Source organism: Hyla sarda, chromosome 1, assembly GCF_029499605.1.
Source record: "Hyla sarda isolate aHylSar1 chromosome 1, aHylSar1.hap1, whole genome shotgun sequence".
Lineage (NCBI taxonomy): Eukaryota > Metazoa > Chordata > Amphibia > Anura > Hylidae > Hyla > Hyla sarda.
Window position 1 is genome coordinate 37,217,130 of NC_079189.1, and position 26,765 is coordinate 37,243,894.

General features: G+C 43.7%; 1 protein-coding gene across 1 annotated transcript in view; it reads right to left on the reverse strand.

Moving 5' to 3' along the window:
- SUCLG1 (succinate-CoA ligase GDP/ADP-forming subunit alpha) overlaps positions 1 to 26,765 on the reverse strand; it is a 65,598-nt gene that overhangs the window by 32,866 nt on the left and 5,967 nt on the right. Inside the window, exons 2-5 of the mRNA XM_056553886.1 lie at positions 12,267 to 12,370; positions 11,828 to 11,944; positions 8,580 to 8,792; positions 7,853 to 7,910 (exon numbers count right to left, since the gene is read on the reverse strand). Of these exons, the coding sequence (XP_056409861.1) occupies positions 7,853 to 7,910; positions 8,580 to 8,792; positions 11,828 to 11,944; positions 12,267 to 12,370 (492 nt within the window). The remainder of the gene's footprint in view (positions 1 to 7,852; positions 7,911 to 8,579; positions 8,793 to 11,827; positions 11,945 to 12,266; positions 12,371 to 26,765) is intronic.

Here is a 26,765-nt window from a genome sequence, read left to right on the forward strand (position 1 = left end):
CGCCCCCTCAATGCAAGTCTATGGGAGGTTGTCACGCCCCCTCCCATAGACTTGCATTGAGGGGGCGGGGTGTGATGTCATGAGGGGCGGGCTATGACTTCACGAGCTCCCGACTCCAGCGTTCGGCACAGTTTGTTCCAAACGCTGAGCAGCGGAGTACCCCTTTAATGCATTATATCCATATGACAGGAGTGTGTGAAGCGGGAAGCTACAGAGACGCGGAATAGGGGACAGAGAATTCTGAATGCAGAGGGGACATTGCTAGAGCAAGAGGTAGGAGAAGCTTTGCTGGGAAGACTAGGGGAGTGTGCCCCAGATTCATTACTATCAACAGGATGTGTAGAACTCAACTAGCACATTTTACCAATTGACTCCTTAAGATAGTCCATCAAGGGGGTCCAAATATCAACACCCCCGCCTGACTGAAGGGACCACTGCGGCCTCTTCACCTCCTACCATGCAAACTGCCATATACGGAATATTGGGTGCACCCGGTATTGTCTGCTCACACCACTGAAGTGAAATGGATCAGCATGTACAACCAGTGAGGAACCTCTCCCGAGTCAGTTTTGCTATTAAAAAAAATAAAATAAAAAGGGGTTGGGATCAATGATACTAGGATGTTAACCCCTTAAGGACAAAGCCAATTTTATTTTTATTTTTGCCTTCTTTTTCTCCTTGTCTTCTAAGAGCCATAACACTTGATGTTTTTTTTTTTTTGCGTGACCAATTGTACTTTGTAATGACACCTCCTTTTATCATAAAATGTATGGCAGAAACACAAAAGAAAAAAAATTAATATTATATATATATATATATATATATATATATATATATATATTTTTTTTTTTTATATTTCTGTGGGGAAATTAAAAAGAGAATTTTGCTAATTTTGGAAGGTTTTGTTTTCACACTGTACACTTTACGGTAAAAATGACATGTTTGCTTTATTCTGTGGGTCAATACGATTAAAATGATACCCATCTTCACATGCTTTAATACTAGAAGATGAGGTAGGTGAGGGGACCTCCGTCCGACATCTTGGCTCATTGGCTGCCCGCTGGCATGCAACGAGTGAACCAGCCAGCCATTAGACCCGTAGCACTGCCGTAATCGCCATTGATCAAAGCACCTGAGGGGGAAATGGCGGACATCAGGGCGATCGCTGATGTCCATTATTAGCAGCTGGGACCTGCCTTGCATGTAAAGTGCACAGCTCCTGTGCTTGCTTCATGTATAGAACATAAATGCACATCCTGGTGTGTTAAGTACCAGTGCATCAGGACATATATTTACATCCCATGTCCTTGAGGGGTTAAAAATTTGCAAAATGTTTGCGCAAATAGTTACATGTGAAGAATGAACACAAAAATCTAATTATAAAATTCCTTCATGGTGCTTTAGGACTAGTTATGGGGAGTATGCATAAAATGGGGGGAGAAAAAAAAAATTTAAACAAAACTTTCGATGCTGCCATCAACTTTGCCAAGTGCATATAAAAAGGAAAAAGGTTTGTAGCTACAAGCAGCTATTGCCAAACGCTGATTATTCGCAGTGGGCCCTGCCTACTGAAATTAGCTGGGGGGGGGGGTGCCAGGATCCTGCTCCATACACTATTTCCCTGAGCCATAATAAGTGGGGAAGGGGTTAACCCAGTGTTTTCCAACCAGGGTGCATCCAGCTGTTGCAAAACTACAACTCCCACCATGCCCCGACAGCCTTTGGCTGTCCGGGCATGGTGGGAGTTGTAGTTTTGCAACAGCTGGAAGCACCCTGGTTGGGAAACACTGGGTTAAAGGGGTATTCCAGGAAGAAAAAAAAAAATAAATAAATAAAAATTATATTATATTATATTATATTATATTATATTATATTATATTATATTATATTATATATATATATATATATATATATATATATATATATATATATATATATAATCAACTGGCTCTAGAAAGTTAAACATATTTGTAAATTACTTCTATTGAAAAATCTTAATCCTTCCAACAATTATCAGCTCTGAAGTTGAGTTGCTCTTTTCTGTCTGGCAACAGTGCTCTCTGCTGATATTTCTGCTTGTCTCGGGAACTGCACAGAGTAGAAGAGGTTTGCTATGGGGATTTGCTTCTAAACTGGGCGGATCCCGAGACAGGTGTCGTCAGAGAGTATTTAGACAGAAAATAACTCAACTTCAGCAGCTTATAAGTACTGAAAGGATTAAGATTTTTTAATTGAAGTAGTTTACAAATCTATAATAAATCTTTTGGCCACATTGACCTTGAACACCTAGTTGTGAGCTGCACACGTTCTTAGTTCTGTAATTTAGAAATCTGTTTAACTTTCTGGAGCCGTGTGTGTGTTCATATATATTACACATACATACCAACAGGACTCACCGGCGTATAAGACGCACCCAATTTATAGGTGCAAACTCTTAAAAAAAAAAAAAAAAAAAAAAAAAAGATTCTGAACCCAACAGTGGTCTTCAACCTGCGGACCTCCAGATGTTGATAAACTACAACTCCCAGCATGTCCGGACAGCCGTTGGCTGTCCGGGCATGCTGGGAGTTGTAGTTTTGCAACATCTGGAGGTCCGCAGGTTGAAGACCACTGGATAGGAGGCAATACTCACGTGTCCCCGCCGCTCCGGACCAGTCACCGCTGCCCTGGATGTTGCTTCATCGCTGTCGCGGCGTCCCCGGTGTGTCCCCGACTCTCAGGACGTCTTCTTCCCCGGGATCCACGCTCTCCGTCATCACATCGCTACGCACGCCGCTCCTATTGGATGGCGGGACGGCGTGCGCGACGACGTGATGACGACGATGGAGAGCACCGACCATGCAGGGGATCCCGGCACGGAGCAGACACCGAGGAGGCAGGTAAGGTCCTGTAAGTGGTTTGGGACCGCCGCGATCTCACCGCGGCGGTCCCGAACAGCCCAACTGAACAGCCGGGTTAGTGTCACTTTCCCTTCAGACGCGGCGGTCAGCTTTGATCACCGCGTCTGAAGGGTTAATACAGGGCATCACCGCGATCGGTGATGTCCTGTATTAGCCGCGGGTCCCGGCCGTTGATGGCCGCAGGGACCGCCGCGATAGGCGTGTATTCGCCGTATAAGACGCACCAACTCCCCCCCCCCAGTTTTGGGGAAGAAGAGGTGTGTCTTATACGGCGAAAAATAAGATATAGAATTATTATTATTTTTTTTTTTTATTATTATTATTATTTATATATAAAACATATTATATATTATAAATATATATATATATATATATATATATATATATATATATATATATATATATAAATAAAACACACACATATATATATATATAAAACACACACACACATATATATATATATATATATATATATATATATATATAAATATATAAAACACACATATATATAAATATATAAATCATATATATAAATATATAAAAACACATATATATATATAAATATATAAAAACACATATATATATATAAATATATAAAAACACATATATATATATAAATATATAAAAACACATATATATATATAAATATATAAAACACATATATATATATAAATATATAAAACACACACATACATATATATATATATATATATATATACATATACATATATATTTTTTTTTTCCCCCTGGATAACCCCTTTAAGCATTACAGAGTCTCCACTTGAATCAAAGGATTGTCTGTATAATTCAGTAAAGGACAGATTCTTCAAAGCTTTTAGTAACCGTTCACAACCAAATCAAAAAGGAGAGCGCCATCCATTCTGTTTCTTTTAAGCACCTCTTCTGCCATAATGGTGTCCCCTCACTGTGGATATGTCATAAATGTCCAACACAGGAATACCCCTTTAAAAAGATAAAGTACGGATCTGGACCAGTTGAATTTTATTGTAGAAGACAAACTGCTTCATTCCCCAGCTCTTTATTTTTTAACATCCCAGCAGAAAGCATACGGCAGGTACCCATCATGCTTTGCAGCAGCTTCGGGCGAATGTGTCCCCCCCCCCCCTCTTTGAGCATCCAGAAAATGTATGTGAGCTGTAATGTCCCTGTGAGAGGCTCATGAGTCTTGTCTAATTCATCTTTTTACTGCCCGGACCTGTGCTGAATACATATGAAGGGGATAATGGATGTGTGAGGAGGCGAGCCTGGCTGCACAGTAAATAGCGGCCTCCGTAAATGACCGCCATCCCTCTCCTTTATCCCCATTGTACAGGGAAATTAAAAAACGCAGCAAGACGAAGAGATGGCTCCTGCGAGTGGACAAAATATTCTCATAAAAAGGACCTTCCCTCCAGATGAAGAGCGGCCGCACATTAAGAAACCTTCTCCAAGATGCCATAAATATAACCGGCCTATTCTCAAGGTAGATTTCTCTCCAGCAAAGGAGACAAGGGGATGGATGGATGGATATACAGTGATCCCTCAACTTACAATGGCCTCAACATACAATAGTTTCAACATACAATGGTCTTTTCTGGACCATTGTAACTTGAAACCAGACTCAACATACAATGTACAGACAGTCCAGATCTGTGAAACATGTCAATGGCTGAAAGAACCGACCAATCAGAATGGGCATTTACACCTGTACTACTGAAGTGCCTGCACTGACTGTCTGGTAGCGCACCCTACAGTACAGGGAGGTACTACATGTTCTGTACTACTCCTTACCTGTGCCAGGGTTAGCTGCTCCTTTGGATACCAGGTAAGGGCGGCTACATTTTGTGTGTACTGTACAGGACCCTGAAGAAGCTCCTGTCCTTTATATAGAATAGTCTTTCCCAACCAGGGTGCCTCCAACTGTTGCAAAACTACCACTCCCAGCATGCCTGGACAGCCTTTGGCTGTCCAGGCATGCTGGGAGTTGTAGTTTTGCAATAGCTGGAAGCACCCTAGATGGAAAAAAACTGACATAGACAGTGATTACAGCTGCAGCAGATCTTTATTACTTTTATATATAAGGATTTGCTTTATCTATATTAGATAACTACTTATTTTCTCTTTAATCCTCACTTTTTCCTATTTTTGGATGACAATTTGGGGGCTTCAAAACCAATTACCAGATTTCCATAGTTATGGTCTCAACATACAATGGCCGTCCTGGAACCAATTAATATTGTAACTTGAGGGACCACTATATTATAATATTTATATATATATATATATATATATATATATATATATATATATATATATATATATATATTTTATTATTTTATTATTATTATTTGTATTAGGAAGGATTAAGATTTTTTAATAGAAGTAATTTACAAATATGTTTAACTTTCTGCCACCAGTTGATTTAAAAGAAAAAAGGTTTTCACCGGAGTACCCCTTTAATCTCATACAGACATACATACTAGGAAGGTTCAAAGGAATCTGTCCCCCCCCCCCCCTTCCTGCTCACCTCAGGGTTCCAGTAATTTACTGCGCTCCATCTTCCTGCACACTAAGGGGCCAATCATACGACGGAATTTTCGGGTGGAATCTAGTGGAAAAATTCTGCTCAGAAATACTGATGCAGCGGCCTCTCACTGCCACCGATATTTTGCCGTGTGACTAGGCTCTCACAGAAGCATTCCAGGTTTTTTTTTTTTTTTTGCCCTTTTGATGCACTCACACCATCACTATTCCTACAGCGCCATTTGTTTTATTCTAGTACGGCTGCATCCACGCGTTTGATTACTGTAACTGGGTTTGTGTGAACCGGCCGGACCCACAGAAAATCACAATAATGGCTCCAATTTACTAAGAGTGTTGGGTATTGGCGTGGAACAGTGTTTCAGACATGCAGGATTCTACTATTCTTTACTACAGGGATTGTCAGATTTAGAAGTCGGGAAAGTTCTGACCAGCTTTTATTTGGTGGAAACGTCCGGCCATTTATTCACAGGATATTCTGTGAATTCAATAGTAAATCAATGGGGTTGAGAGAACATGCCCTTTTTAAGTTTGGAAGTTTATTCTGGCACAACGCACCACAAATTCTGGCGCAGACAATTTGTGGAGCAATATGCCAAATTATGGCGCGCTGCACTACATTTTGGGGCAAAACCTGACAAAAGCAAATGTGTGATAGGAATTTGTCCATCTTGGGTCAGCTGACTTCATGTCATACTGTAGGTCACAGGAACACCTATTAGACCCTTCCCCTCCCCACCCAGATCTGTATGCTGCTGCATTCAGTATCCCAAGATCATGGCATGAATGGTTCTATAAAAGGAACTGAAACCTCTAAAAACACAGGAGCATCTACGTGTGTCTACATTAAGTAGTAGTAATATAGCTGGTCATGATATAGCTCTGTAAAAAGCATTTTTCACCATTTTCCCTTCTGCAGGCTTCATCTTCAGTGGTCTTTGAGCTAGTGAGTGTAGACTAGCCTGTATAATATCTCCCATACACAGCTTTATAATAAAAAAAATATATATAAATATAAAATAAATATATATAAATATAAAATATATTATATATATATATATATATATATATATATATATATATATATATATATATATATAAAATATATATAAAATATATATAAAATATATATAAATATATATAAATATATATACATATATATACACATATATACACATATATACACATATATACACATATATACACATATATACACATATATACACATATATACACATATATACACATATATACACATATATACACATATATACACATATATACACATATATACACATATATACACATATATACACATATATACACATATATACACATATATACACATATATACACATATATACACATATATACATATATATATATATATATATATATATATATATATACATACATACACACACACACACACACACACACAAAGGGGAGGCGATTCTGCACTTTATGGCTTTACAGAGGCAGCAGCAGATTGGAGAACATTATACGGCAGTACTCAGCAGTTTGAGCTGTAAATTAAGCTCTAGGCAGCGTTTCCAAACTAGGGTGTCTCCAGCTGATACAAAACTACAACTCCCAGCATGTCCGGACAGCCGAAGGCTGTCCGGACATGCAGGGAGTTGTAGTTTTGCAACAGCTGGAGGCACACTGATAGGGAAACACTGCCCAGGGCTTGATTTACATACAGAGTCTAGATTTCTTCAACAGTTCAGTGAGAAATAGTAGCACTGGCACATACACCACTAGTAGCCTCACAGCGTTCACAAGGAATAATTGCTACTCTTCATGCACCTGCTCCGAGTGTGACGGTGCACAATGCTGATCCATAAATGAGATATAAAAAAGGTAAGAAAACTCCAGTAGCCAGCACTCAGCATTCAGAGGACTTTATTGTAGATATTGGCGCATTTATACAGCTTCGGCGGGCAGGATGTTAGGAGCAGAGGTATCGGGACAGCACTGTTTCGTGCAGCTTGTGTGCTTCTGTATCGGCTTGTGGAAGCGCACAAAATGCGTGAAACAGTGCTGCCCCGATACCTCTGCTCCTAACATCCAGCCCGCCAAAGCTGTATATACTATATGCACCGATATCTACAATAAAGTCCTCCGAATGGTGAGTGCTGGCTACTGGCGTTTTCTTACCTTTATATCTAGATTTCTTCAGCCTATCCCGTTCCTCTCCTCCTTACCTTTCCACAGACTTCACGGGCAGCATGAAACCTAAAATAGTTCTCTTGTCTTTTTAATATAATTTTAAGCTGTGTTTTTCAGTGTTATCCTGACCAAACATTATTTTCCAATAAGATGCATTTTAAAGTATCTGATATTCGCTTCATGAAGGATTCTGCCTAAATGAGAAGTGACCATGTAACCATTGCATCTCATTTACTTACCAATCCTTCCTTTCTTGTGAATATGTCCTGGCATGATACCAATTTTACATTCTCCAGGCTTGAAAACAAAAACAAGTAAAAAAACATAAAATAAATAAAAGGCAAAATGTGAAATAAAGAAATGTTCTAGAGAAAACTAAAAATGCTTATTTGTAATTCCACTAATTTCTTTGCCACCACCCTGGAGCTGTAGACTGACCAGGTTCTTCCCAACCACAACCCTGAAGAACATACACAGAGAGCAAGACCGCAGAGTACAAAGCCTTAAAAGGAAATTTGTCACCAGTGTTACCTGCACTAACCTGTTAGTACTGACAGGTAGTGTAGGTGACACTGATGACAATGGTACTTACCTTGTCCTGTTCCGTGCAGGGGATCTCCAGTAATCTTGGCAGTTAAGCTTCAGCTCTGGCCCAGCTTGGGGCACGGGCAGAGCTTAGTGACGTAACCGCTGCTGTTCTGTAGCAGAGGGACCCAGCAAGGAGCAGTGAAATCCTTAAGCTCTGCCCATGCCCCAAGTCGGGTGCCCGGAGCTGGAGCTAACAACCAAGATTACTGGAGATCCCCTGCACAGAACGGGACATGGCAAGTACCTTTGTCATTAGCGTCACCTGCACTACCTGTCGGTTCCAACAGGTTGGTGCCGGCAACACTGGTGACCGATTTCCTTTAAAAAACAAATAAACTGATAACATAATAGTCCCACAAATTCCCTCCAATGACTTACATTGATGACTCCAGGACAGTTGGGTCCGATAAGCCTGGTGGTGGACTGACGGAGGAGTCTGTGTTTGACCCGGACCATGTCTTGCTGGGGGATTCCTTCAGTGATACATACTACCAGTGGCACCTCAGCATCAATAGCTTCATGAATTGCAGCAGCAGCAAAGGGTGGTGGCACATATATGACAGAGGCGGAGGCGCCTGTTGCTGCCTTTGCCTGAAACAAAAGTATAACAAAAATTATATATCTCATTATTATAGTGATAGGCAATAATGGTCTGAAATTAAATATGTAAAGCACATATATACTTATAGCAAAAGTTACACACACACACACACACACTAGAATGTCACAAAAAAAAATTAATAAATAAATTTAAAAAAACACAGCCGCACATCCACAGTTTGTATTTTGATCTACTGTTTCTCAGCATAATTAAATTAATAATTTAAAAAACTCAAAGGTTGTTGTTATACATTTTGATCAAAAAGTACAAGCCCACTCGCCACGTCAAGGCCACCTATTTAGTGTGGGTCCCTAACCCAGCATTGGCGTAGCGCTAGCCAGCACCACCGCAACCCCATGCCCACAGGGGGAGAAACCTAGTGGCCATGCAGCCCCACTGCCGTCCGACCAAGCCCCTGGCTACCTACCAAGTGGTCCCTGCCAGAGGGCCGGGACAATGCTAGGAGGAAACCATTTGCAGTCTCCTGCTAGTTAAAAAAGCTTGGGCCAAATGGGTTGAGTAGAGCGCTGGCTATGAAAGAGGGGACAGACTACAATTGTTTCTCTATTTGTGTTGTACATTTGTCGTCTCTCCCTTCTTCCATGGCCAGCACTCAGCTCCACCCATCAGCCCTCTGGTAGGGAGCACATGGTAAGTGTTCACACTGGTGTGGTTTTCTGTGGCGGCCATTGTTTCTTAGATGCTTTGTCTGTGGGGTGGTGCAGCCCAGGGGCTTGTTCGGGCAGCAGTGGGGCTGCCTGGCCACTGGGTCCCACCTGTGGGTATGGTGTCTATGCCAGTGTTAGGTTATGGACCCACTCTGACTAAATGGCGAGTGGGCTTGTACGTTTTGCTGAAAAATGTTTAACCCCTTAAGGACCAGGCGGTTTTCCATCGTTTTTTTCCTCCTTACCTTTAAAAAATCATAACCCTTTCAATTTTGCACCTAAAAATCCATATGATGGCTTATTTTTTGCGCCACCAATTTTACTTTGTAATGACAGTCATTTTACCCAAAAATCTACGGCGAAACGGAAAAAAAAATAATTGTGAGACAAAATAAGAAAAAAAAAAACGTCATTTTGTAACTTTTGGGGGCTTCTATTTCTACACAGTAAGTTTTTCAGTAAAAATTACACCTTATACTGTAGGTCCATACAATTAAAATGATACCCTAATTATATAGGTTTGATTTTGTTGTACTTCTGAAAAAAAAAAAAAAATCATAACTACATGCAGGAAAATTTATACGTTTAAAATTGTCATCTTCTGACCCCAATAACTTTTTTATTTTTCCGCGTATGGGGCGGTATGAGGGCTAATTTTTTGCGCCGTGATCTGAAGTTTTTAGCGGTACCATTTTTGTATTGATCAAACTTGTTGATCGCTTTTTATTCATTTTTTTCACGATATAAAAAGTGACCAAAAATGCACTATTTTGGACTTTGGAATTTTTTTTGCACGTACGCCATTGACCATGCGGTTTAATTAACTACATATTTTTATAATTTGGACATTTACGCACGCGGCGATACCACATAAATTTATTTTTATTTACACTTTTTTTTAATGGGAAAAGGGGGGAGATTCAAACTTTCATTAGGGAAGGGGTTAAATGATCTTTATTCACTTTTTTTCACCTTTTTTTGCAGTGTTATAGCTCCCATAGGGACCTATAACACTGCACACACTTTCTCATAGGAAACCAGTGATCGATGATTCTGCCGCTTGACTGCTCATGCCTGGATCTCAGGCACTGAGCAGTCATTCGGCGTTTGGACACCAGGAGGCAAGGTAGGAGACCCTCCTCATGTCTAACAGCTGTTCGGGACGCCGCGATCCCGAACAGCTCCCTGCGCTAACCGGCATGGTTTCACTTTCACTTTAGACGCAGCGTTCAACTTTGAACTCCGCGTATAACGGGTTAATAGCACGCGGCACCGGGCCCGACCCACGTCGTGGCCCCGCGTTATAGAAAGGGAAAGGACTCAGGACGTACCGGTACGTCCTTGGTCCTTAAGGGGTTAATAACAACCAGTTTTTTTTTTTTTTTATTATGCTGAGAAGCAAGTAGATCAAAATACAAATGGTGGATGTGTGGCCATATTTCTCTATTTGTGTTATACATTATATATATATTTTTGTTACATAAGGGAAGCATATCTATTTATTCATAGATCACACAGTTCTGATAAGAATTATAATGGTGGTCCAACAAGCCATATATATAACTTATCCACACACTATCAAAATCTGAGTAGAGGAAGAAAGCGGTGCAGTTACCCATAGCAACCAGGTTGCAAACAAAAATAAATAAAAACGATTGCTACGGGCAACTGCAATACTACCTCTACACAGGTTTTGATAAATCTGTCCCAATATTTGCAATAAATCCACATAATGTGAACATACCCTAATACATAAAACTTAAAGTAAATGGAAGATGAGGCAAACCAATTTTGGGTGGATTTACTTTTTTCAAAGACCCTTCTACATCCAAAAGGGAAAGAGTATTCTTATTTGTACCTTGGAGATGAAACTGGAGTTAAGAGAGTTGTAGTACCCCTGTATGACCACTGTGGGATTTTACATAGATATTTCCATCTATTAAAGAGGTTATCCAGGAATAGAAAAACACAGCTAATTTCTTTCAAAAACAACTCCACATCTGTCTCCAGGTTGGGCGTGGTTTTGCAACTTGGCTCCATTCACTTCAATGGTACTGAGCTGCAGAACCACCCCCAACCTGGAGACAGACTGGGAGTTTTTTGTTTTATTTTAAGGAAGTAGCGCTTTTACTATTCCTGGATAATCCCTTTAAGGTCATCGCTTATCCCTAGAATATGTCAGGATCTCAACGGGAATTAAGTAAAATGAACTTTTATAGCACTGCTGCCATCTGACCCCTATTAGGGAACTACGACACAGTCCCATAAAAGTGAAGATGATGCTCCGCCCACGTATACATGCAAAGGGGCAGATTGGCGATTAGTAAGTGATGGCGTATTTGTACGTTTACACTTACCTCGGCCACAGAGTTGAAGACTGGTAATCCAAGGTGGGAACTGCCACCCTTGCCAGGTGAAACACCTCCAACTAACCTAGTTCCATATTCCAATGCCTGTTGACTATGAAAGGTGCCCTGGAGAAAAAAAAAAATATAATAATTGAAACGTCCATAAGCAAAACGTGTATTAAAACATACAACATCACAAACTATATCTTAAGACAATGATCCATCTTTTTCATACAGTAAATAAACTGGGAAATCACCCTGGTGCAGTGTTTCCACAATCAGGGTACTCCCAGCTGCTGCAAAACTACAACTCCCAACGAGTTGTAGTTTTGCAACAGCTGGAGGCACCCTGGTTGGGAAACTCCTAGACGCCATTCTAAGAAAATGTTTATAACATCACAATTTAGAACGCATTATATGTAGCACATAAAAATCTGGAGAGAAGTACCTGCTTCCCGGTGAACCCCTGGCATATCACTTTAGTGTCTTTATTAATGTACAAGTTTTTCCGGGAGGCTGTGTAGGAGCAATGCCTCGCTCCATTCTGTTGCACTAAAAAAGAACAAATACAAAAAAAAAAAAATGTAAATTTAATTGAAAGTTCTCATACACAGGGACCTGCAGCTCTGCCTTGTAACACTGCATATTGACCACTAGATGCCGCTGAAGCAGTCACAGCACTCTGGATGACATTTATCATTGTTTTTAGACTGGTTTTTGGGTGTCTAGCAAAAGGCGTAAGCAGGGTTTATTTGCGCCTTTTGGTTTACACATTTCTGCTGATTTTGGAGTTGCAATCCAGTGATTTTGGCAATACACATGATATGGACGGGTTTTATGAACTGAGCCTTTTTTGTGAAAAGGTGCAAAAAAGGCACAAAGCCACTGAAAAGTCTCTAAAACAACACCAGCCCAGACTTAGCTTTTTTTTGTGTATGTGGAGATAAAAATGTCAGAAAATGTGACCTGCATGAAATTTATGAAATGCTCTGCGACCAATAAATTTGGTGTTCCAATACATTACCAGCACAAAAAAAATAAATAAATAAATAAATAAAAAGGGTGTAGAAAAATGTTTCACTTACACCTACAATGATAAATGCCGGCTACTGTTCTTATGTTTCCCATGGACGTTGTTGGATACAGTAAATATTTGCTGACACTTCTCAATATGCAGTGTAATTTATTAAAGACGAAAGACAATAGAAAACACTATCATACAGCAACCCGCTGCATGGAGAATTTGCAATCGTAGTTAATGGCACTAGGCCCACTTGTTATTTAAGAAAAGCTGAATGACAACCCAGATAAGAGCAATGCTGGAACTCATCCATAGAAGGCTGCGAAAAAAACCTAATAATAGATCTATATTTACAAAGCTTCATATGACTAGAACTGCATTGCTGACCAGGTACAGTCCTATATCAGGGGGGAGTGGAAATTGAAAAAATAAAAATAAAAAATAAAAAACTACTTGTCCAAGGGACTAAAGCAGAACACAATCTACTTGTCCCTCAAGAAAATCCACTTGTCCTGGTAGATAAAATAATTTCAACCAAAATAGTCTGTAAATAAGGTCTTTATTAGTTTCTGCACTTCCGTTTTTTCCTCCTCGCCCTATAACAGCTGTCATATACAATGGCTAAAATATGTATCCATGTTGAATAGTGATTGCTGGTCATTCATTACTGGTGATCTATGGCCTGCAAAATTTCTATCGGTATGTACAACTTAATTCCATCACGCACTTATCTGTGTTAGTTTAACATTTCAAAGAATCCCTCCTGTTTGATCAAACTGCCAGGAGACGACAGTCTAAGTTAGGCTGGGTTCACACTACGTTTTTGCCATACTGTCTTCAATCCGTTTTTCTAAAGAAAACCGTATGGCAAAAAAACGGATGGAACAGTATGGGAAAAAAGTAAATCGTATGTGTTTTGAGCCAGAAGAAGCACAGAATTGTGTGAAACGGACGTCGCTCATTGCATGGGAGTCTGCACTTGTATGTTCACCTGTTACAAATAAAGAAGCCTGAAGCTACGTTTGGTGAGCTGCCACCTACTTTCTTTTCTTCTTTTGTAGTATATTACAGTTGTATGGACTTTGGTATGCTGAGCACTACAGGCTATAATAAGTGACTGACACAGACCTCGGCACAGGACTTCTGCATCACTCCATAGCAACCACAGTAGTGCCAGTTGAGACTTCTGTCTTATCTACAAGATCAAAAGAAGTGTTTGGGACGTAGCCCTCGCCTGTGCAAATGCCATATCTTCCAATATTAAATAGGGGGGGGTCAGGGAAAAAGGTCAGCAGCCCCTATCTTGTACGGTTAGATTCTCCATCATACTACCTTTAAATTGAGTCCTCACATGACCCTTGTCTATTGATCCCTGCCCGAACTGTATGCACTGGGTAAATCATACACAATAAGGGGGTCATGTCAGGTACCCCTAGAAAGAGGATTTGATGGAGAACCCAAATATAATTATGTGGGTGCCTGGCCCATGATAGAAGATAGAGGACATTTCCTATTCTTTGGGCATGAAGGTATCACATCTATCTCTCCCCCTTGTCCCACCCAGGGGCTGAACATAGAGGGATCACCTGTCCATAGCAGGGTATAAAACTGCAGACCTGGGGGGGGGCTAGGGTGTGCTTGCATGGGGGACAAGATAGGGCTGGGCGGTATGCCGGTTGATGCCGAATACTGAAATTTTTGGGCTGCACGATATGAATTTTTCCCATACCGCAATACCCGTTGGGCCCCTCCCCATTGGGAATGAATTATCAGCCCAGCGCAGCGCTGTCCCCACATCGGGGAACTAATCATATGTGACCCGCTAGCGCTGTTCTGCTCCCCCCACCAAATCATGTGACCCGCCAGCACTGTTCTGCTCCCCCCACCAAATCATGTGACCCGCCAGCGCTGTTCTGCTCCCCCCCCACCAAATCATGTGACCCGCCAGCACTGTTCTGCTCCCCCCCCACCAAGTCATGTGACCCCCCCCCAAGTCATGTGACCCGCCAGCGCTGTTCTGCCCCCCCCCCCCCCCCCCCAAGTCATGTGACCCGCCAGCGCTGTTCTGCTCCCCCCCAATTAAGTATCAGCCCAGCAGGCTACTTAATACTCACATGTGTCACCCGCAAGCACTGCCATCCTCCTCCTCTTTGTTGGGGGCCGCCGGCGCTGGAACTCTATACTGTACGCCAGTGGTCTCCAACCTGCGGACCTCCAGATGTTGCAAAACTACCACTCCCAGCATGCCCGGACAGCCAACGGGCATGCTGGGTGCTGTAATTTTGCAACAGCTGCAGGTTGGAGACCACTGCTGTACGCTGTATCCCTATGCCGGGGCTGCAAAAGATAAAGAAAATAAACTTTAACTTACCTACATCGGCCTTACGCTGGGGACGGGAACGTCGGACAGCTGTCAGACTATCACCGGCCGGAGCGACATCCCGCACCGGCCAGTGATAGGCTGAGCCCAATGTCATGTAAGGAGCTCTGGCCGGCTTCTTACATGACAGTGCGTTTAACCTATCACTGGCCAGGGCGGGACATCGCTCCGGCCAGTGATAGGCTGACGGCTGTCCGATGTTCCAGTCAAAAGGAACAGCGCGAGGCCGACGTAGGTAATTTAAAGTTTATTTTCTTTATCGTTTGCATCCCGGGCATGCTGGAAGTTGTAGTTTTGCTACATCTGGAGGTCCGCAGGTTGGAGATCACTGGCGTACAGTATAGAGTTCCAGCGCCAGCAGCCCCCAACAAAGAGGAGAAGGGCAGTGCTTGCGGGTAACATATGTGATGATTACCCCGCTGGGCTGATGAATTGGGGGGGGGGGGGGGGGGGAGCAGAAAAGCGCTGGCGGGCAACATGATTTTTTTTTGGGGGGGGGGGGGTGAAAGAAATACCGTTATTTACAGTGGAACAGCCATATGTTACAAAAATACTGTGATACACATATCTGGTCATACCGCCCAGCTCTAGGACAAGATCCATTTCCTACCAGACCCCATGGAATAGAACTCTGTAACTTTTTGTAAGTAAGGATTCTATTTTTTCCTATTTATTTTCTGTGTGGTGAAACTTTGTCTTGTTATCATCTATTTTTATATGTACTGTGAATATTTTTCTTTCATAATAAATCATTCATTTATTATGTCCTGCCTTATGTCTGGTAAAACGGACGTACATTGTCCTTGAAGAGAGCTACCGTATTTATCGGCGTATAACACGCACTTTTAAAACTTAAATTTAAGGCAAAAAGCCTGCCTGCGTGTTATACGCCGATAAGTCTTCTGGTCTCTGATTTAAAGCGGCTGCTTGTTAAGTATTAGCAGCACGGCCGCTTTAAACCAGTGACCAGTGGCTTCTCCTCCCCGCTCTGTAAAACTGTCACTTGTTTTCTCCCGCACTATCCACAGGTACTGGTGTGGTGGATAGTGCAGGAGACGCTGATTAAAATGAGCCCTACCTTGTCCGGATCTGCGCTACCTTTTAATCAGCGTCTCCCGCAATATCCACCATCCCAGTACCTGTGTATAGTGCGGGAGAAAACAAGTGACAGTTTTACTTTTCATTTTCCCTCCCTCCCCCCTCCCTCATCATTCCCCCTTTCCCTACTTTTCATAGTTTTGTTTATTGTCCTTACCTGGCTGCGCTTCAGCAGGTCAGACGGGGGGTCTTTTGCGGTCTGCGGTCAGTGAAGCAGATGAGTGACTTCCTCTGCCGGCTTCTCTGCACCGCATCAGTGACGTCACTTTTCATTTCCTGTAGTCGCCGCCGAAAAGTGACATCCCTGATGCCGCACAGAGAAGCCGGCAGAGGACGTAACTCATCTGCTTCACTGACCACAGCCCGACTAAGCGCAGCCAGGTAAGGAAAGGGGAAGAATAGCATATAGGAGGAACATGATGAGACAGGGTGGGGGATGATGAGACAGGGGGAAATGATGGTGGGGGGGAGGCACTAAATGCTTAATGTCTGTATGGCTAGTGGTGGTCTATGACAGGGGGAAATGATGAGACAAGGGGGGGGATGATGAGACATGGGGGGTGGCGATGAGAGGGGTAAATGTGGCACAGGGACTGATAAAAGGGAAGGAATGATGTGGCACTGGAAGGGACGGGACCAAACTGAGGTGCAGAAGAAAACGAAGTTGGGGGGATGATGTGGCATTTAGTCCAAGTCATTTATTTAACATTTTCTTTTTTTTACTTAAATTTCCCTGTTAAAATGGGGGTGCGTGTTATACGCCAATAAATACAGTAATGTATAGTCTTAAATTTACTTACCAGTTCGGCTACATTATAGATTTAGATTAATCTTTTTCCTGTTTTTATATACTACTGGGGATAGTAGATTATATTTGGGAATTGTAGCATATCCAGATTGGATTGATAGCTTCCTGTCGGTTGAAATTGACAGGTGGTGGCAGCTATACCTTTAAATTGGGTGGTGTAAGAGGGATTTTTTATCATTATTTTAGGTCTAGTGTAGACAAATAGCCATAACTCTTATTTTTCCATCTACAGAACCCATATGAGGCTTGTTTTTTTTGCAGGGCCAAGTATACTTTGTAATGGCACCTTTCATTTTTCCATAACTTATGCTCTGAAACAAAAAAATGTATATACTATCATATATATATATATATATATATATATATATATATATATATATATATATATTTTTGTGAGGTGAAATTGAAAAAAAATAAGATGCAAATTTTGGGGTTTTCTTTTTTTTCGCCATTCACCTTGTGGTCAAACTTACATATTATTTTGATACTTTAGGTCAGCCTGATTACACCAATAGTAATTATTTTTAGTTTCTCTCATGTTTTAATAAAACTTATTTTTTACTTTTTAACCCCTTAACGGCCACGGACATAAATGTACGTCCTGGTTTGGCGGGACTTCCCGCACCAGGACGCACCAGGACTGTGTATGACCGCGAGCATCGGAAGGGTGCTCGTGTCATACACGGCAGGTTCCCGCCGGTAATGGCTGACATCTGCGATCACGTGGATGTCCGCCATTAACCCCTCAGATGCCGTGATCAATACAGATCACGGCATCTGCGGCACTTTGATTGGATGATCAGATCGCCCGCAGCGCTGCCGCGGGGATCAGATCATCCAGCATGGCGGCCGGAGGTCCCCTTGCCTAGCTCTGGTCGTCTCCCGGGGTCTTCTGCTCTGGTCTGCGATTGACCAGACCAGAGCAGAAGATCACCGATAATACTGAGCAGTGCTGTGTCCTATGCATAGCACTGCACAGTATTAGAAATCAAATGATTGCTATAGATAGTCCCCTATGGGGACATAAAAAGTGTAAAAAAAATATTTAAAAAAAATTGGAAAAATGTAAAGATAAAAAGTAAAAAAAAGTGAAGTGAAAAATCCCCTCCCTCAATAAAAATTGTCAGTTTTTCCTCATTTTACCCCCCAAAAATCGTAAAATATTTTTTTTTAATAAACATATTTGGTATCGCCACGTGCGTAAATGTTCGAACTATCAAAATATAATGTTAATGATCCCGTACGGTGAATGGCGTAAACGTAAAAAATTTAAAAAAGTCCACAAATCCTGCTTTTTTTGTCACGTTATAAAAAAAAAAAAATGTATCTAAAAGTTTTATATATGCAAATGTAGTATCTAAAAAAAGTACAGATGACGGCATAAAAAAAAATGAGCCCTCATACCGCCCTATATACGGAAAAATGAAAAAAGTTATGGGTGGTCAAAATAGGGCGATTTTAGATTACTGATTTTGTACAAAAAGTTTTTGATTTTTTTTTTTTTTAAGCGGTACAAAAATATAAAAGTATCTAGCCATGGGGATCATTTTAATTGTATTGACCCACAGAATAAAGAACACATGTAATTTTTACTGTAAAGTGTGAAAACAAAACCCTCCAAAATGTGCAAAATTGTGGTTTTCATTTAAATTTCCTCCCTAAAAAAATTTTTTGGGGGGGTTCGACGTACATTTTATGGTAAAATGAGAGGTTTCATTACAAAGCACAATTGGTCACGCCCTTATATGGGTCTGTACATGGAAATATAAAGGAGTTATGGATTTTAGAAGGCGAGGAGGAAAAAACAAAAACGCAAAAATAAAATTGGCCTGGTCCTTGAGGTGAAAATGGGTTTGGTCATTAAGGGGTTAATTAAAAAAAAAATCCCTGACCCCTATAATATTTTTATTTTTCCGTATACTGGTCTGTATGAGGGCTAATTTTTTGGGCCGTAATATGATGTTTGTATCGGTATCATTTTGTTATTGATCACACTTTTTGAACACTTTTTAACTTACCGTATTTATCGGCGTATAACACGCATTTTTTAGGCTAAAATTTTTTGCCTAAAGTCTACCTGCGTGTTATACGCTGATAAGCCGCTGCAGTTCAATGATTTAAAGAGGGCGCTTTAAATCAATGAACTGCAGCGGCTTTTGCAGGTCCAGAGACCTGCCGTCGGTGCCGGCTTCTCTGCCCCTGCCTATCCTGGGGTCCAGAGACTGCATAGACACCACACCGGAGCCAGAAGCACCGCAGACCGGAGCCAGAAGCACCACGGACCCGACCCCGGCAACAGGTAATCATAAAACCGGGGATGGGGGAGGCAATGGGGCAGCGACGGCCTCTAGACCCCAGGAAAGGCAGGGGGAGAGAAGCGGGCAGCGACAGCCTTTCGTGGGGGCCTCTGCGGGGTCAGAAATAGTGTATCAAGGTATACACATGCACACACACGCACCCTCATTTTACCAAGGATATTTGGGTAAAAAACTTTTTTTACCCAAATATCCTTAGTAAAATGAGGGTGCGTGTTATAGGCCGGTGCGTGGTCAACTCCACTGATCTGTGTTCATTTGGTTGAGCCTGCTCAAGACAGGCTCATTCGTTGCAGATCTATGGGGGCAGCCATGAATGCAGAGGTAAGCCCGGTTACCTCCACAAGGGATCGCCCCCGCGATCGTGCTGCAGGGGGCCATGCACCCCGCTAGACTACCAAGGATGGTTAAAAGATCCCTTTAGACACCGCAGTCAACTTTGACAGTGGTGATCTAAAGGGTTAATAGCCGCATACCGGGCTATTTGCGGCGGCCCCCGGCTACTGAAATCAGCCGGGGGTCGCTGAGTATGGAGCAAGCTCAAGTCAGGAGCCAACTCCATACACCCTGTGCGCCGGTGTGAGGTGCAGACTTGCGTCCCATGCAAGTCTGCGTCCGCTCCTGCACCTCACACTGAATTCACCTGCCCGGTGCCTGGAACTACATGTCCCAGGGGTCGGGCGATAGGATTTCCACATCCCTGTATATAGTCTACTGGTCTAGGTAGTCTAGGCCGGATAGAGAAGGAAAATCTAATGTCTGATCAGAGAAGACGCCACCTATGTTTCACTCAGGAAAGACATCACATGTGATTCATTGGATGTAATTGATCAATTATATGGTCTGCAGAGCCTGTGCACAGCTGGTATCAACCAATATATGATCACTGTATGTGGGGATTTTTTTAGGGCAATATTGTATCTTATGAGTTTCCCATTCTTTTCTCAAAATCTTGTCACCCTGATCAAAGAGCACATATGACTTTTTATATTATGAACCTATAGGAAGTTATTTTAAGTGGTTCGAGCGATTTTCCCAGTAGTGACAACCTCACCTATCGGAGGGGGTTATTTCACATGCTGATTTCTGTCCATAAGTAACATGACAAAAAATAAAACAATCAATAAGCGTCTGATCGGGGGGGGGGGGGGGGGGGGGGTCTGACCCCCTGCCGGACACCACGGCTCTCCCTGTGCTAGAAGCGGCCACTGCTGTGTCGACCACTAGACAGAATGCCTGTTTTTACAATATTACCATATTATGGATTTCTCAAAGGATCATGGAGGAGATTTATCAAAACCTTGCCTTGCCCATAGCAACCAGATTTCTTTCATTTTTAAAAAGGCTTTTGAAAATGTGCTCTGACTTGTTGCTATGGGCAACTGAACCACTCTTCCTCTGCACATGTTTAATAATAATAATAATAATAATAATAATAATAATAATAATAATAATAATATGTCCTTTATCTGTGCATTTCCGCTTAAACTCTCTGCAGCTTTTTCCTATTGTTGCGTATGTAAATCTGCACCAAAATCAGCATAAAAAACAATAGATTTCAGATAAAGAACCTGAGGGAGACAAAATTTTCAGCATCTTAATATTGCAGTCTGAACAAGCCTTTACCAATCAAAACTATAAACCCCAGCATTCCCGGACAGCCTTTGGCTGTGTCAATTTGCTGTGAGTTGTAGTCTTAAAACAGCTGGATGCACTCTGGTTGTGAAACACAGTTTTCAGCAGTGCAAAACCCGTCTAACAACTACAGGGTTAAAGGTTACCGTCAACTGGAGAGATCTGCTGCTATATGCGAGAGGTGAGCGGAGAATCCGGCTCTAGCCCGGAGCTGAGACAAAGCACTGGAGCAAAGTTCACCGGCCGGAGAACGGCTACTGCGGAGATATACTGCAGCCTTGTACTTTGCTCACACAACAACATGTTTGGGATCATTACTTTTTACCTTGTTAAAACTGGAGTAACAGGCGTTATGGAGTCAGCGATGTAGAGAAGAGTTCACATGACTACTACATATCAGCGCACCCTAAGATGGGAAACGAGTGAATTCCATAACCCCTTAAGGACCAGGCCCATTAACCTTAAAGGACAACTGCAGTGGTAAACATTTATATATGCCCGTGCCCAGGCCTCAAAAAAACAAACAAAATAAACTCCTACATACCTTCCTACGAGCCCCCGTTGGTCCTGCACAGGCCTCACGGTCCGGCAGTGCTGACGTCATTCCACTTCCTGGGGACGTGGATGCCGCAGAGCCGTCGTGGTATCACCGGTCATAGCGATGTCCCGCCCCGGTCTGTGATAGGCTGAGCCCACTGTCATGTAAGGAGCTCTGGCCGGCTTCTTATATGACAGTGGGCTCAGCCTATCACCGACCGGGGCGGGACATCGCTACGGCCGGTGATACGCCGACGGCTCTACGGCGTTCCAGTCCCCAGGAAGTGGAATGACGTCAGCACTGCCGGACCGTGAGGCCTGTGCCGGACCAACGGGGGCTCATAGGAAGGTATGTAGGAGTTTATTTTGTAGGCACGGGCATATATAAATGTTTACCACTACAGTTGTCCTTTAAGGACCAGGCCCATTTAGTTTTTGCGTTTTCGTTTTTTTCCTCCTCGCCTTCTAAAATACATAATTTTATATTTCCATCTACCAGACCCATATAAGGGTTTGGACCATCCCACTGCGATAAGGTGACCTCATTGGGACAGACCCTACACTGTGAATGTACCTCTGGTTAAATGAAAACTCAAATGAGATTTAACCATATATAGTGTGTGGCAATGGTAAAATCTCGTGACAGGTTCCCTTTAAATTTTTGCACACTTGTCGCACTATTTGGCGCGCACACACACATGACCACCACACAAATTAGAAAAATGTAAAGCAGCAGTGGTCAGTAAGCAGAGTTTGCAAACACAACCATGGCCCAAAGTAGATTATAGATGAAAGACAACAATCGGGCATTAAGCGTTCACTATATTCTAGTAAAGGGTTTCCCCAACCAGGGTGCCTCCAGATGTTGCAAAACTACAACTCCCAGCATGCCCAGACAGCCTCCGGCTGCCTGGGCATGCTGGGAGTTGTAGTATTGCAACACCTGGAGGCACCCTGGCTGGGAAACACTGGTCTAGTATATAGCTTCTCACTTTATACTGGGGTCTTAGGCCTCGTTCACACAGCAGAATCTGGCAGAAAAATTCAGCTCGGAAAGGTCATCGCATTTCCAAGTGAACCAAGAGTCGGCATGTTCTGTCAGCCGCTGTCTGGGGAATGGCCGATGTGTGAACATAGCCTTAAAAGGAGTTATCTAGGAATAGAAAAACAAAGCTAGTGTCTTCCAAAAACAGCTCCACACCTGTCTTCGGGGCATGTCTGGTATTACAACTAGGCTCCATTCACTTCAATGGAATTAAGCTGCAATACCACACACAACCTGAGGACAGTTGTGGTGCTGTTTTTTGAAAAAAAAAAAAAAAATCCCCTTTCTCCAAACAACCCCCCCCCCCCCCATTCTTGGATAACCCCCTTTAAAAGTCTGCACACAGTGATACCTGGGCCTCAGCATTGACCATACACTATGCAAACATCTCAATTTATTTTAAAAGGAGTACACCAGCAAAAAAAATTACTTATCCCCTATCCACAGGATAGGGGATAAGTAGCTGATCATGGGGGCCTGATCACTGGGGCCCCCCCGCGATCTCCAGGATAGGACCCTGGAGCTCTCAGTGAGCCCCCAGCACTCCCAGTCCCATTCATTTCTATGGGAGCGCTGATGATGCCTCGGGTCTTTTCGGCGCTCCCACAAAAATGAACGGAGCACATGCCAGTAGCAGCACGCGCTCCTCACTGAGCGCCAGGTCCCGTCCTGGTAATCACGGGGGACCCCAGCGGTCGGACCCCCCGCGATCAGCTACCGTATATACTCGAGTATAAGCAGAGTTTTTCAGCACGATTTTTCGTGCTGAAAACACCCCCCTCGGCTTATACTCGAGTGAACTCTCTGCCCTCAGTGGTCTTCAAACTATGCCAGACACTGTATCAGACATTGACAAGCGGTGATGATGAAGGGGGGGGGGGGGTGTGGGATCATGACAGGTGGTGATGATGAAGGGGGGGTGGGATGATGAAGGGGGGGGTGTGGGATCATGACACGTGGTGATGATGAAGGGGGATGATGACAGGCGGTGATGATGAAGGGGGGGATGATGACAGGCGGTGATGATGATGATAAGGGGGGATGATGACGGGGGTCTGGATGATGACAGGGGGGGGGATGATGTATTTCCCACTCTAGGCTTATAGTCGAGTCAATAACTTTTCCTGGGATTTTGGGGTGAAATTAGGGGCCTCGGCTTATATTCGGGTCGGCTTATACTCGAGTATATACGGTACTTATCCCCTATCCTGTGCATTGAAGATAAGTACATTTTCGTCGGAGGTCTCTCTTAAAGGGGTAGTCCAGTGGTGAAAAACGTATCCCCTATCCTAAGGATAGGGGATAAGTTTGAGATCGCGGGGGGTCCGACTGCTAGTGCCCCCTGCGATCTCTCTGTACGGGGGTCAGGCTCCGCGGCCAGATAGCGGGTGTCGACCTCCGCACGAAGCGGCGGCCGACACGCCCCCTCAATACATCTCTATGGCAGAGCCGGAGATTGCCGAAGGCCGGCTATGCCATATAGAGTTGTATTGAGGGGGCGTGTCGGCCACCACTTCGTGCGGAGGTCGACGCTGTCGGGGCTCAGTACAGGAGATCGCAGGGGGTCCCAGCGGTCGGACCCCCCGCGATCTCAAACTTATCCCCTATCCTTAGGATAGGGGATAAGTTGTTCACCACTGGACTACTCCTTTAATGTGTGATTCCTATACGTTCAGGGAAGCTCCAGAGAATGAATAGAGTGCTGGCTGTATATGCCTTCAGCTCTCAAAATTGGTGGGGGGGTCCCAGTAATTAGCTAGTTAACCACCATCTCACAGAGAGCACGAGATGTACAGTGACTATAGAGAAACACAAAGGGAAGTACAGAAGGTCACATCTGGTATTATCATCCTGCACACTGAGCTGCTTCTCATTTTATAGTACTGCACCAGCTTCTCCCCTACAGGGTCACACACCGAGAGATCAGAAGCCATTACTTTATAGCTGAGCTCACGTCACTTTAACCCCTTAAGGACGCAGGACATACTCAAATGGCCCCTTTTCCGAGTCCTTAAGGATGTTTGAGTACGTCCTGTCAAATCCCGGCCCCCTGCCGCTAGCTGGAGGGGAGCCGGTGCCCGATGCCTGCTGAAATCGTTCAGCAGGCATCGGGGCATATCGCCCAGGGGGGTCATTATGCCCCCCCCCCCATGTCGGCGATGGCGATGGACAATTCAGTCCAGCGATCTGCGGCAGATTCCGGGTCAATCGGGTCTCCAGTGACCCGGAATTACAGGCTGTTCGGGGCCGTCTCCGACAGCCCCGAACAGCCAGAGCCTGCAGGGGTGAGGTGGCATTGGTGCCACCTCACGATCGCCCTGATTCGTCGGCCGGTTTCCCGGCCGACCAATCAGGGCGCCTGCTGCGGGTGTCATTCCCGCAACCGGCTCCATCCCTCTTCCGGAGGACGTGAGCGGGTGCGGGACGTGCACCCCAAGTGCTGGGGACCCCGATCCCCGGCGTCAGTGTTGGGATCGGGGCCCCAGGAGCAACGGCCGCGGCGGCGATGTGGCTGGATCGTTGGAGGTGAGTGACAGCCTCCTGCTGTTGCTTAGCAACAGCTCCCAGCATGCAAAAAGGGCATGCTGGGAGCTGTAGTTATGCAACAGCAGGAGGCAGACCACCACAACTCCCAGCATGCCCTTATGGGCATGCTGGGACTTGTAGTTTTGCAACAGCTGGAGGCACATTTTTTCTATGGAAAAGTGTACCTTCAGCTGTTGTGTAATTACAACTCCCAGCTTGCACAAACAGCTAAAGTGCATGCTGGGAGTTGTAGTAGTGCATCTGCTGGTTGCATAACTACAACTCCCAGCATGCCCGTTGGCTGTCGGTGACTGCTGGGAGTTGTAGTTTTGCAACAGCTGAAGGCACACTGAGTTATGTAGCAAACCAGTGTGTCTGCAGCATCCCCAGCCAAAGTAGTATGCCTCCAGCAGTTGCATAACTACAAGACCCAGGATGCCCTTCCGCTGTCCGTACATGCTGGGGGTTGTAGCTTTTGCAACAGCTGAAGGCACACTGGTTGCAAAACACTGAGTTTGTTACCAAACTCGGTGTTTCACAACCAGTGTGCCTCCAGCTGTTGCAAAACTACAACTCCCAGCATGCACTGATAGACCGTACATGCTGGGAGTTGTAGTTTTGCAACAGCTGGATGTTCCCCCCCAATGTGAACGTACAGGGTACACTCACATGGGCGGAGGATTACAGTAAGTATCCAGCTGCAAGTTTGAGCTGCGGCAAATTTTCTGCCGCAGCTCAAACTGCCAGCGAGAAACTACTGTGAACCCCCGCCCGTGCGACTGTACCCTAAAAACACTACACTACCACACAATAAAATAAAAAGTAAAAAACACTACATATACACATACCCCTACACAGCCACCCTCCCCAATTAAAATTAAAAATGTCTGGTACGCCACTGTTTCCAAAACGGAGCCTCCAGCTGTTGCAAAACAACTACTCCCAGTATTGCCAGATAGCCACTGACTGTCTAGCCATGCTGGGAGTTTTACAATAGCTGGAGGCCCCCTGTTTGGGAATCACTGGCGTAGAAAACCCCAATGTCCACCCCTATGCAAGTCCCTAATTTAGGCGTCAAATGCGCATGGCGCTCTCACTTTGGAGCCCTGTCGTATTTCAAGGCAACAGTTTAGGGCCACATATGGGGTATCGCCGTACTCGGGAGAAATTGTGTTACAAATTTTGGGGGTTATTTTCTGCTTTTACCCTTTTTATAAATGTAACATTTTTGGGAAAAGAGGCATTTTTTTTTTCTACATATGCAAAAGTCGTTAAACACCTGTGGGGTATTAAGGTTCACTTAACCCCTTGTTACATTCCCCGAGGGGTCTAGTTTCCAAAATGGTATGCCATGTGTTTTTTTTTTTTTTTTTGCTGCTCTGGCACCATAGGGGCTTCCTAAATGCGGCATGCCCCCAGAGCAAAATTTCCTTCAAAAAAGCCAAATGTGACTCCTTCTCTTCTGAGACCTGTAGTGCGCCAGCAGAGCACTTTTCACCCCCATATGGGGTGTTTTCTGAATCGGGAGAAATTGGGCTTAAAATTTTGGGGGGTATTTTCTGCTATTACCCTTTTTAAAAAT